At 40.6% G+C, this 13,415-nt stretch overlaps 1 protein-coding gene across 1 annotated transcript in view; it reads left to right on the top strand.

Annotated features, from left to right (window-relative positions):
* Positions 1-13,415, top strand: part of LOC117539583 (neuron navigator 1-like) — an 81,600-nt gene that overhangs the window by 24,016 nt on the left and 44,169 nt on the right. The window contains 2 exon segments of the mRNA XM_034205799.1: positions 128-216; positions 12,293-12,395. Coding sequence (XP_034061690.1) covers positions 128-216; positions 12,293-12,395 — 192 coding nt within the window.

The following is a 13,415-nucleotide window of genomic DNA, read 5'->3' as shown; positions in this document are numbered from 1 at the left end:
ACACGTTAAATATCATGCAAGCCCTCTTGTACTGCCTCGTGTAAATAATCATTTTAGTATTTTCCACATGTTGTAACACTTGATAAAAAATGTTGTCTCTCTTTTTGTGTGTTTTTGTTTCCTGTAGGTTTCAGGTCCATGAGGACACCGATCCCACCCTTGAGGATCTCAGTGACTGTTCCTCTGACTCCATGGAGGTCTGTTGTGAAGAGCTAGGTGAGTCTCTTTGAATCTCCTCCCCCTAATGTTTCAACCAGTCGTTGCTAACCAGGTAACCAGGTTAGCAACGACTAACTATATTCCTCTATAAATCTCTTTTTCCTCCTAATTAAAACAGAGGAGTAGACTTAACTCTACATTTTTACTATTCAGGCCTCTAGAAATTATTTAAATAAACTACGATGTCCCTGCTTTGCATCAGCTGTGGATATTTGTTGCTCTTGATGCCCCAATTCTCTCTCCTAGTTTCCTGTCATCTCTTTTCCTGTCAGCTATCTAATTAAGACATAAGGTCCCCCAAAATATATATTTAAAAAATGAGGCTCAGACATAATCAATTCTGTGATGAGGGATATTTCCAAAGTGTCATTGAGGGTTTTAATATTTGAAGGGGTCGAAAGACAGAATAGTTGCTGCAGGAACTCTGACGGTAAAAAATGAAGCAATGTCATTTCTTTCAGTATCTATGATCGTAGAAAACAGACTGTCCATAAAGTTTAATCACTTTATCGACGTACAATAGATTTCTCTCTCTGCCCTCTTGTCCTCTTCTGCAGTGGCAGAACAAGTTACTTACATCTTGGAAAAAACACACTTTTTCACCCAGTTCACAGAGTTCAACCACTTAGTTGTGCAACAGCCTTTTTCCAATATTGTATTCTATAACACCTACACTTTAATATGGCTCTCTGTTGACACTGGACTCTGCTCAGATTTGCAGTTGTTCTCACCAGAGCCGCTGCCAACTCACAACGAAAGCTTCATACTTATGTACCGCCTGTTATGTGCATCAATATTTGCTCAAGTACTTCACTTCTTTCTGTATGTGCATGAGGGAAATCATAGATTCTTGGCAGAGAGCATTCCTCTCAAATCACACAGCAGCGTTAATGCAGCGCTGTTTTCCTGAATTGTCTCTGGTGCGCCATCATGATTCGATTTACGTAACTTCTGTCTGTCCTGCGTTGACCATTACATGTTGGTTTTTATGTTTGTTATAAAGAAAACTCGCACTGACTCTCACACACTATGTTGCTTAGAGACTACTATACAAACACAAACACATTCACTGTATTTTCCTACTCATTTCATTATTTGAAGGAGCATGGCATAATTTACTGAGTGACGCCAATTCCCCGTTAGCTGACACAATGATTCAATTAATTAACTCCAATTTGAGAAAGATTACATAAATAAATCTACTGTAAATAAGTGATATTGATTTAAGTATGCAGACACCATCGACCCAGGGGTAACAGCTGTGACCACAAAACAGGATGAATACTTAAACATGTTTGTTTAGTTCACTTTAAGAGATTAGATATTATTACAGAAGCCTCATCATGTTAAGAATTGCTGTTATTTAATTATGGAAACACACCAGTCAAACACCAAACACACCGTATGATTATTTAAAGGTTTCTTTCAGCTAATTAAACACATGATTTGGGATAAACAGTTAAGGTCTGCAGCATTGCTAATATACTGATGTTTAGCAGGAATAACATTTACTTTGTCAACCATCTTTGTTAAGCTAATAGTTGAGGCTTTGCATCAAACACTAACTGAGGCTGTTGTTATTGCAATATCCTAATTGGAAAAAGTATTACATTATATAATAATATGAGACTCACCAAAAGACCAATCTGTCTTTAATGCCGCCAGCAAGAAAATAAAAAACAAATGAAAGTGTTAAATGAAAATAACTGTGGAAATCAAATAGCCTTCACATCTTTTGTTTAAGGGAATCTATCATAACCTAAATAAAACCTGTTAGCAATCAGTATCTGTGTGATAACATTATCTCTTCTATTATAAGTACAACTAATTAAATAGCATACTTTTTAAACCTAAATGTCTAGCCTGCATTGCTTTACAACAAGTCATTGTGGTTATGATGTCTGATATATTTCCGGCTCCTTATCAACCAACATGTCAAATCCTCCTATAACTGCACTCGGCTATTATACAGCCCTCTAACTGCCTTCTTAATCATCTTAATGACTGAGGGGTGAGAGCCTCCTCAGGGGGAAGGCAGAGACTGAGTGGTCCTCAGCGCGGGGTGGACAGATGCCGGACTGAGAGATTGAGTGGTTTGATGGGAGGATCGTCTTTCCCCTCCTGTCTGGGAGATCCTCTGGTCCCTACTGGACGGGCCTGAGGGACGCTTAAATTCAGTTTTTGACCGTAGAGCGGAGAGATTTGTCTCTGTAAGCTGTCATCCGGCCTCAAGTACAAGTTTCCTAGAAGTTGAGAAATTGCTTCTTTTAATGACTGTTCCATGCAGTAGGAAACATCTGCAGGAACTAAAGCCCGGTATAGATTGCTTCAGTATCTATCGAAAACAGCACATTTATAACTCTCAAAAATGTTTCATCTGGATGGTTTTACCTTTTTGTTTCCCACAGCTTGAGTTCATCATGAATAGACTATTTTCTCAGCACATTAAGTTCAAGTCTTCATCCTCCTGGGTGTCTGCATTGCAGCAGCACAATGATCCTATTAGATCTATACAAAGGGGCTTTTTTATCAAATTAATCACATATGACCTTAACACTATGCACAAACACTATCTTTACATTCATCTTTAAAACCATGTTTTTAGCTACATGTGACTATTTGCTCATTTATGCTGATGTTCTCTGAGGTTTTCCCCTTTGAGCTCATGTGGAGGTTTCTGAATCTATTGCATTATAGCAGCTGAGCAAAATGATTACATGTGCTGTCCAGGGAAATGTATAATAGACAGCTGTGGAAGTGTGCTGTCATAGCATGCACACACATAAAACACACACACACAATTACTCCGATGGCCAGGCAGAAAGTGAGAATCAGACCCAGATGTGGAAGAGACCAAATGAAAGATGCAGCTCCACCCTGCCTCTCTCCTGAGAAGTGGTGGCTTTTCAAAGTGTCCACAGTTTTGATTTACAAGTGTGTCTAATAGTTGTCAGGACAGAAAACCACACATCTCAGCCTCATGGTGGCCCTGGAGGAAAAACTCGCAGGATCACCTAAATCTTTGGTATTTCTGAAAGATAATGACAATGGTAGCCTCAGGGTTGTGCTAGGAGATCTCACATGATCATCAAACTCAATAGGATTCATCCATTCTTGAGTCAAAGTAGGCATGGAAGACCAACAACCAAAGTCCAAATGGTTAAAAATTGATAGAAGGTGTTAATTGTGTTTGTCTCATGCAAACTTTATGCATGGTGTCCCTAAAACATGTAAGACTTGCAGAGGATTGGGCATGTCTGGATTTGTTATCCTCTGCTCAATGTCCTCTCCCCAAATGAAAAAAGGCCATTCAATAGATGTCCGAACACATAAACCACAAATGTCTGCCTCATGGCGGCCCTAGAGCGAAACTCAGATAATTCAATGGCATTTAAACTCCGGGGATAATAAACCAAACTTTGTACTATATTAGTCTTTTATGGCAATAAATCCAATAGTTGTTTGGTAATTTCACAATGTTAGCCTCATGGTTGATCGAAACATCTTACACGATCATCAAAGGATTCATCCATTCTTGACCAAAAATTTGATTCAAATCACCTCAACAACTGAAGTCCAAATGGTACAAGTCTGATGGAAGGTTTTGATTTGTTTGATTTTAAATTGTATGTGTAGATGTCCTGAGAAAAAGCATTTAAGACTTGCAGTAAGTGTGGCATGTCTGGATTTGATCCTATGCTTCATTAACAATTTCCTGTCCCCAAATAAAAAAAGCTCATTCAATACTTGGCAGGACGCATACACCAACAAATGTCACAGTCATGGTGGCCCTAGAGCAAAACTCTTGGGATCACCAGAGTCCTTGGCATTTATGCTAAAGCGACAATAAACCACATTATTTGCCAATCCAATCTTTTTTGGCAATCCATCCGATAGTTGTCGAGCAATTTCACAAAAAAAGACACTGTTGGCTTCTAGAAAATAACTCGCAGGATCATCAAAGTTAATAAGAGTCGGTCATCTTGAGTATAATTATAATGGAATCACTAGAACAAATGTTTGGGGGAAAATATTTGATCTTTTGTCATCATAGAAGTCATTGAATGAGTTTGTCTGATACAAACTATATGGATAGATATCCCAAGTAAACATTTAAGGCTTGCAGTTAATTTGGCATGTCCGGATTTGTTATCCTATGCTTCATTAACAATTCCCACTCTCCAAAAGAAAAAAGAAAAGGCCATTCAATGCATCATGGGAGTAAGATCAAACTTGAAGGTCAGCATGGGAGCCTTGGAACCTCGTGATGAGGAGGAACAAGACATTACATTGTTCCCAGAAACTATTTGCCAGATTGAACAACCTCAGTGGTCCATGAGCCGCCCCAGGTGCCCTGAAACCTAAATAAGAAGAGCAGTGGAGTGTGGTGCAAACTCCTCTGTGAGAGTGAGAGCGGTACCCTGTGGGCATTGTTGCTAACAGGTCAATCGTGTCCAATGGATCAGCACCATCTAGCATGTTGCTATCCAGCCATGCTGTGTTGTGGTAAAGAGAAACTTATTTAACTTATTAAGAAGAAAGAAAAAAAGGATTTGGATTATTTAAACCTGAGGTAAATTTGATGAGCACATCAAAACAAGGGTTTGTATCACAGTAGTTACAGGAAAGATAGTGTTTTTGTGCAGCGAGTGTACAAAAGGTCTGCTTTGGAGGTCTGGTGCAGATGACATGCAGGCGAGGAGAGAGGGTGGTTTCCATGGAGCCTCCCTGATCCTCCGGAGAGACAGCAGCGTGGAATATCTTAAAAAGACGATAACAATCATGATAGGGGGGGAAAGATATGCCTGAAAGGAAAACGTTTGGATTGGAGTTTTAATTTTAAATCAATCGCTTGTGTGGACATGTGTCCTGCACTGGCTTGACAGATTTCCAAAGTGTGGTTTTGGGTGTGTGTCTTGCTTACACTGGCACATCTCTGCTCAGTGAAGTGATGTCACCCATTTGGCTGAGACTTTCTCTGGATTGAAAACCAGGTTTTCCCTTTTTTAATTCAAGCTGTGGACAAAACTAACCAATCCTTCTTTTCTTAGTAACAACAGTTTTCATTAACAACCTTGTACAGTACATTAACCTTGACCTTTTATGTCCTCCTTGTTGATGTTATTTGACAAGAATACTGTTGTCCATTTAGGGCAGGACACTACACAGCAGATTTTTTGCATATGCTTTATCCAGCTGTTAATCTGGAATTGATATCGTAAGGAGGTTTAGACGGGATCAAAAGATAAACTGGATGTTCTAGTTGTTGCAGGGTCTGGGACAGTGAGGATAATTTATTATGTGTGTGTAATTGCATATCTAAGCATGCATCCATTCACATGAATAACACGTCCATAAAATCATGCATCGTGTAGAGAGTATTGAACAGGGAACACTGGAGGTGAGGGAGGGGGAGGGGGAGAACAAAGGAACCAGAGGAGATGCTGAGAAAACATGGTGTGTGAGAGGAGAATGTTGCTGGGTTTTTAAAAGCCACGGATGATCGTTTCTCAACGCTTTCTCGCATTTCATATATTCTGCTGAGACACAGCAAAGCATCTTTTTAAATGAAGAAAAAACGAGTGAAGGAGGAGGGAGGATGGGAGGGAAGGAGGAGGAGGCAAGGGAGAGGCAGCAGAAAGCAGGGGGAGGAGGGAGCGCTGTTGCGTCTGCTGCCGCTGTCATTCCGCTGCTGCGCGCTTCAGCGGCAGGAGGGTGTGCTGAAGGGAGGAGTGTGGAAAAAATCGGAGGAAAGAAGGACGGGAGGAAAGGAGAGAAAGGGAGTGCCTGGGCAGCACTGCAACAGCTGCAACTGCAGCAGCCTGTCAGGAGGAAAGAGGGAGAGAAGGAGACAGAGGGAAGAGAGGAAGGCTGCAGGATTGCCTGTAGAGGTTTTTTATGTATGCTTTTGCACAAGGAAGAGGAGCTGATACGGAAGCCTTTTTTCTCTCCCTTGCTGATGCTTCTCTATATGGTCTCATGCAGGAGGCATGCTTGGAAATAGTGTGAGAGGCAGAGAAGGAGATTTGAAGATGGAAAGGACGGATAGCACAAAGGCATACGGCCAAGCAGATGGCAAAGGAGTTGGTATGGCTGCTAAGAGAGTAAAGTCCGGAGTACCCCAGAGCTCCCAGAGGGGTGAGCTGAAGGTTTACCGCGCGGGGAGCTCTGACGGCAGGATACCACTGCCCTCCAGTCTCCGGAAGCAGAGGTCTATGACAAACCTGGCGGTCCTCACTGATGCTGAGAAGAAGTTGCACCTCTATGAGCCCAAGTGGTGTGATGACATGGCCAAGACCGGAGCAGGGCAGAGCAAGATGGGCAAGCCAAAGACAGCAGGGGGGGGCAGCAGTGGCGGAGGGGGTGCCCCTCTCTCAAGAAACCTTTCCAAATCTGAGCACTCACTGTTCCAGGGCAAACCCAAGCCCTTCAGCCCTCTGGCTGCTCCATCTGCTCTGAACAAGCAGAGCCGCATACCGCGTGCACCTTACGCTGAGGTGAAGCCCCTGAGCAAGGCACCTGAGGATGGGAAGTCAGATGACGAGATCCTCTCCAGCAAGGCCAAGGCCAAGAAGCAGGGAGCTGGAGCCGGGGGGGAGTCTGGGTCCAAAGGCCATGGGGAGGAAGGTGGAGACAAGAACTTCCTGAAGGTGGACCCAGAACTGGTGGTGACAGTGCTGGGCGACCTGGAGCAGCTGCTCTTCAGTCAGATTTTAGGTGAGTACAGCAAAGCCGTGTTGATAACGCCAACACTCCAGAGTCCCTACAGTACGTGTGGCGGCCATGTGGCTTGCAAGATTTCTCAGTGCTTGTCGGCAGCACGCCCCCTTTGATAGCACACGGCACCTGCTCGCTGCTGCAGACCAACACTGCTCCTAAACGGATTAAATGAAGCTCTCCGAATGAGAACAAATGGAAGACATCCCTCTTGTGCTGGCAAAGCATGCTCCTCTTATTTCATGCTGCATCAGTTTGGTCTTTGGTTAACCATTTAGCTTTATGTGAAAATGCCAAAGCTATAGCTCTATTGTTCCTGTTCTTCCAGCATGCCGCTCAGGTGGCTGGGGCTCGCTGCCATTGATATTGTGAAATAAGCAAGCTTATATAGCTTTGCCGGCTGATTGCATGAAATAAGCCAGAGGGGTTGGCGGTTATTACCAGCACACTGATCCCCTTAATAAAGCTCTTGTTTGCTGCAACATGTGCCGATGCACTCGAGGGTCCATCCCCTGCTCCACGTACGCTTCCATCAAAAGAGAGATGGGAAAAGAAGGCATGCCATATTGAATTCATTTTCGGCACACAGACACATTTAGCCTCCTCCCAGCTCCATTCATCTGTAGAGCTCTGACAGATGGTTTACACCCTGTGTACTACAGCGGTGCAAATGGCAGAGAAAATGTCTTTCTCCCTGGTGGTGTAGGTCAGGTTCATCAATACAAGGGCTCGATGAACAATAGGGGTATTGATCATATTATGGAGGTTATAATTATTATGACTTCATCTTCTTTGTTGCTTTGTTTGATTTTTGCATTTCAAAGCTGGCTCCTTGTTTAATTGCAGGTTTAGTATGTGTCTGATTTAGACCTGTATTCCAGAAAAAGTGTCTTTGTCTGTGGAAACTTACATGGAACAATCCATTACAATTAAAATCTAGTGTACGTGGGTTTTTGTTTGTTTTTTTAAATAGTATTTTGTCGTTTTTTGTACAGATCAGACACTCAAATCTAGTTGCCATTTCAAAAGCTATAAAGAAAGAAACATGACCCTCTTTAATGCATAATACTGTGAAAATGTTCTTTTAGCGTCAGTGTTATGGTTCCAGATGACACTACTGACACAAGGTCCTCTAATTTAAAGAACAATAATACTACAGCGCATATATCGTACACGTAACGTCGTTGTATTCATTCGTATTCCTAAAATCTTGTCATCCACAAATCTGGTTCAAGCATGTCATATACAGACAAGCATTTCATACTTATTTGCATTCCCTTGCTTCCAAAGCATCAGGAGAGCATGTTCACTTCTGCATCTTAATGAACACATCTGTGGTGATTGAATCTGTTATCCATGCCTCATTAGCCTTACATGGACATCTATCACTCATGTTGGTCACACTTAAGTCAGCTATGAACTGTAAACAATAACAAGAATAGCTGCTTTGCACTTTGATAAAAGAAAAGTGAAATCACAAAAATGTCTAAAAGCTCAGTTGAATTGGGAACCACACCCACGTCTCCTTTAATTCCCTATTTGCATAACATTTGCAGTAGAATACATCTTCTCTCCTCAATGTAACACTTTGACCTCCCTGATTTTTCCCTAATCAATCGAAAGTCATTATTCCTCAAATGGGTTTTATATTATCTTAATGACTTATTTATCATCATTTAAGATGATAATCCCATGCGGGCCTTTGACACGAGTCCAGTGCTTTTGTGCTCATAAAGTAAAAACACCACCAAATGGAGACCTGCTGATGGAAAGGCGTTTATAATTAGGAGAAACATATCTTAAATGACAATAATGATGCATTCATGGGAACTTTAACTGAAGACTTGTTTTCTGCATTGTTGACTGGAACTTTTTTCCTAATTCTTCATTTACAGCTTGTTACTGTAAATAGATGTTTCTATGAATAGTCTGCTTTAAATTCAAGGCCAGCTTTATGCTTCATACAGTGCTGTGCTTCTGCAGTATATCTCATTATAAGCTTGCTGAATAGATACTTTTATTCTGACCATAAAGGATCTCTTTGTTTACAAACATGACATCAAGACATGGTGAACACAGTTATAAGGCTCATTGATAATAGTGATGTGTGCTCCGTGGCTGACATTCATCACTGCCTCATCACAAGATAACAAAACTAATCAAACATTTCCATCCTGATCAAATATAATTGTCATGCTTTAATTTTGTGGTTTGGTGGTGCCACAAAAATAATTGCAACTTCTGTTTAGCTCCCATTTTCTAACTCTTCACACAGAGCAGTTGTCAGCTGGTAATAAATGAAAATGGACCATTTGGAAATATTTTCAAAGTGATGAATGGACTATGAAAAATGGTACATTCCAGGTCATTAAAACTCTAGATAAGATTAGAGTAATGCAGACATCAGGACTCCTGGAAAGAAAGGGGGTTGAGCAAACATAATTTCATTGTAATTATATGTGATCTGTCCAACGTAGCGATGGCCTACAGCTACTGTATGTAGATTCATAGTGGAGCAGTAAAACGCTATATGGGTGATGAAATAGTCACAGATTGCATTATGTCAAGCTATACATGCATGCAAGGGTCAAACATGGTTTCCTTTTCAATGTACGCTAATGGTAAAGTTGATATTTTTAAAATGAAAACAGTCTCGTAGGCTAGCTCTGTTTTGAATAGGTTTTTCTCTTTGCCGCTTCTACAAGTTTTAAACGTTTCATAGGCAGAACGTAATGTAGCTGTAACGTAATTGCATTTTTCTGCTAGGGACGTAGGTATTAAGATTTTATAGGAAAATAGATTATTCTAGCCAATGAGTGACAGCTGGACAAAGTATGTGACCATCAAAAAAGGAACCTCCCTCTTTCTGAAATCTGTGTGTGTTTTCTTTTCCTTTTTTTTGGTGCACATTGCCACAATTGGCAATCTCTCACTGTGTCACCTGCCATTGTTAAACACTTGAGCTCTAGGTCTATTGGAGGTAAAGTAAACACATCCTCTTCTAGTGTTGTGCCATGAAGCAACCTCTCTTTATTCTTGTCAAGTGCTTTAGATTCTCTGTGAAATCTCAACAATGAAACAGGCTTTAAATGAACTCTAGAGGCCAATACAACTATGTTACATTCACTGATCGTTTTCTTTGTTTATGGAAATTTGGAGGCTAATGTTTCAATTAATCAGGGCACTAATGTTGATTTAGCAGTTTTTGTAAGGTTAATTACAAAGGGCATGTTAACAGTATTTTATAATTAGTTTTCTTTTAATCTGCCTGGGCACAGTGTCGATATTGAGCACTTCCTGTGGTTGAATCATTCATCGGTCTTTCCCGGTACACATCTGCTTCAGTATTCTGTCCGAGTGTTCCTGCTTGGAGGCGTCACTGCATTGCAGAGTGCCAGAGGACTGTCAGTCACTGCACAGGGACACCGTGCATAATGCACACACTCCAAACAGCTGTGATGCACATGTGTTCCCTGTGTCCAGGATTCAAGCTTGAACTTATTCCCAGGAATTCATCTTAACTGAATGAGCATTATGCCAGAATAAGCATGTGGTTAGCATTTGTTCATGTGAGGTTACCAAAAGAAGAGTCGAGGACTGTCACAGAGTACTTTTTGACTCTGGCATGTTATTCTATATCTCCCTTCTCATGATCTCAAATAAACTAAATATATTCTGGGTGAGACCATGTTTCATAGAATACACATGAGAATACTCAACATGACAGCTAATTGTTATCTGATCATTTATTTTGTTTTCAGTCAAACATCAGATATTGCATTACGAAGACAGTGTGGATGCACTATATACATATATATACATACAACTCAAAACCACAATGTTTTGTTCTTAATAATTGATAAAAAGATAGAACCAAATTCACCAATTCTACTAAACAGTGTAACTTATTCAAGGCACACCATTTATTTGAGTCTGTCACGCATCAATTTGTGTCCAAATCTCACTTCAAATGCTCAATATAAGATACACTTTTTGGTGTGTTTCATTATAATATGACTATCATTGATTGATTCATATGGAAGCAGACAATTCTCAAGCCAATGAAAATCATACAAAACGTATTGCCGGTGGAAGTGAATGGTTGTGGGTTATTATTGTAATAATAACCCTGAGAATTGTCTGCTTCCATATAAATCAAGTTGCACTATAGCATCTCCCTTCCAAACTAGCTTGAGCCCAGACACGTTGCCATCAACATAATATTTAAATTAACTCAATATCTCATTTAGTTGGGCTCTCACAGACTCATAAATCACAAATGACCTTGCTTGTCAATACTGCACAACTAGTATTACCCTATATTAGGTTATACTACGATACACAAATGCCAAGAAGATTATTTATTGCTTTTTCACTGAGGCCATACAGTAAATGTAATGTATTCAAGATTTATGCTTTTGAAACGACCTTATGTATCAAAAGTGCTACAGTAACAAGTTTGGTTGCAGATGTGGACTCCTATCTCCAGTGCTTGTTAACGAAAAGGACATTCATAGATGTGTTCTGAATATGTGAACTGAGTAAATGTTTTCATGTGACAGTGTTGAAGTAGTTCAACTTGTCTCTATGAGAGCAGCACATTATTTGACGTGTGTTCTCCTGACATCGCCCCTGTCCTCCAGCTATTCCAGTTAATGCATTGAATGTTCATTTCTTTCTTCCCAAGGGTTTCTAGCCTCCACACACTGCAGTGGAAAACCCCATCTCATTTTGGTCTGAGACAGGGTGGTTTCTCTGATTTGTTACAGCTAACACAACAACAGTCGTAATTGCACTGTAATATTGATTTGACATGGTCATGACCGACTGACTGCACACTTTACATTACACGCAGCTTTGTCCAGATACGCTGACCTGCAGTGAAATCCTTCTGGCTGCAGTTCAGCATGTTGTTAGCCCTACAGCTTCAGCTGAAAGACTCTGAGTTAATGCTCAATAAAACAAAACCAGAAGCTTTGAGAGAAAAAAACTCCTTGAAAGAGATCCTGGTGTTGCATGAATGTCAGAATACATCCCCCTGGTGGGCAATGTGAGGCAACCTTTCAGTATTTCATTTTCAGTATTTCATTTTCAGGATGTGGAGCGGAGGTTACCGTGGCGAGGGGGCCCATGGAGTGAAATTTGTCTGCCTAATGATGTGAACATGTGTGCTTACACGGAAGACACTTGTCACATCAGTCTCAAATAATGCATGGGGAGGCAGGAAGGATGTGCATGCATGAACTCTCTTATAACACAAACACAGAGAGCAGGATAAAACAAGAGCCTGTGTCTGAGTTTTAGTTTGACCCTCTAAATGTTTCATAACCTTTTGTTCTGCATGACTGACCCACAGACCCCGAGTCCCAGAGGAAGCGGACCGTGCAGAATGTCCTTGACCTTCGCCAGAATTTGGAGGATACAATGACGAGTCTGCGGGGATCCCAGCTAAGTCATAGGTAACAGCACTACATCTGCTTTTGAGGATTTGATATTGTATCCTAATGCTGTATCCTGCACTTTTGGCTAATATCACATACAAACAAATGAGGGTAAATGTTTTGTTAATGAAATCTCAAAACCCTGAGCCAAATTATTTTCTCTTTGGTTTAAACTGCAAAGAAACTCATACAAACAAGCACTGGACAGTTTGTTGGATCGATACACGACACAATCGTTGCCACAATTGTGCCGTGGCTGTTTGGAAGGATGCTCGTGCACATCTGGCTTCCATCCTTCTGAAACAGCCCGGCTCTGTTTCATGGTCAGGACTTCATTCTAGGAATCTCTCTGTTTGGCTCTCATAGGCAAAAGGCCCAGGAATTAATTAGAGAAACAACCACAACACAAGGCAGTGGTGGAGCAGGACAGGTCTTTGTTGTTTCATTTGGACATGTGTTTGGATGTCCTGTGAAACATGAAGGAAACATAAACATATGTCTGGTTTCTATCTCTTTATACCTGCACTGATTATTTAGTTTTAAAACAGGATGTATTCGGAATTATTACAGAGTATTAAAACCAAAATTGTACAGCTCTAAACTGCTTTTTTGCACATACACATTAACAGCTGAAAACTTCAATATTTGTAGCAAACCAAAATCCTACCTACATAACCAGAACATACTACAATAAAGATGCATTTATTGGGTCGCCAGAAACATGATTGAATAAAACTCTAAAGTTGCTCTGTGTCTGCTAAAAGGGTAATTACTCAGTTAGTTTTATTTGAATAAACACTTTATTAATGGCTTGATTAATTCAAGCCACAACAAACAAAATATTACAATCAGCAACATATAGCCATATATTGCTCATCTCTCATTCATTCCATCAATTATCTTCTCTGGGAAATGTTGCAATTATATTATTTTGCCATTGGCCAGTTTTGTTTATGGATGCTTGAGAAGACTTCTTGTAATTCACACCACTATTATACGGTAGTTATCTACAATCATACTCATTGTCAAAAGCAAGAC

Source organism: Gymnodraco acuticeps, unplaced genomic scaffold (genome assembly GCF_902827175.1).
Source record: "Gymnodraco acuticeps unplaced genomic scaffold, fGymAcu1.1, whole genome shotgun sequence".
Classification (NCBI taxonomy): Eukaryota; Metazoa; Chordata; class Actinopteri; order Perciformes; family Bathydraconidae; genus Gymnodraco; species Gymnodraco acuticeps.
Note: the sequence above shows the minus strand (reverse complement) of the source record. Positions and strands in the feature narration are given on the sequence as shown.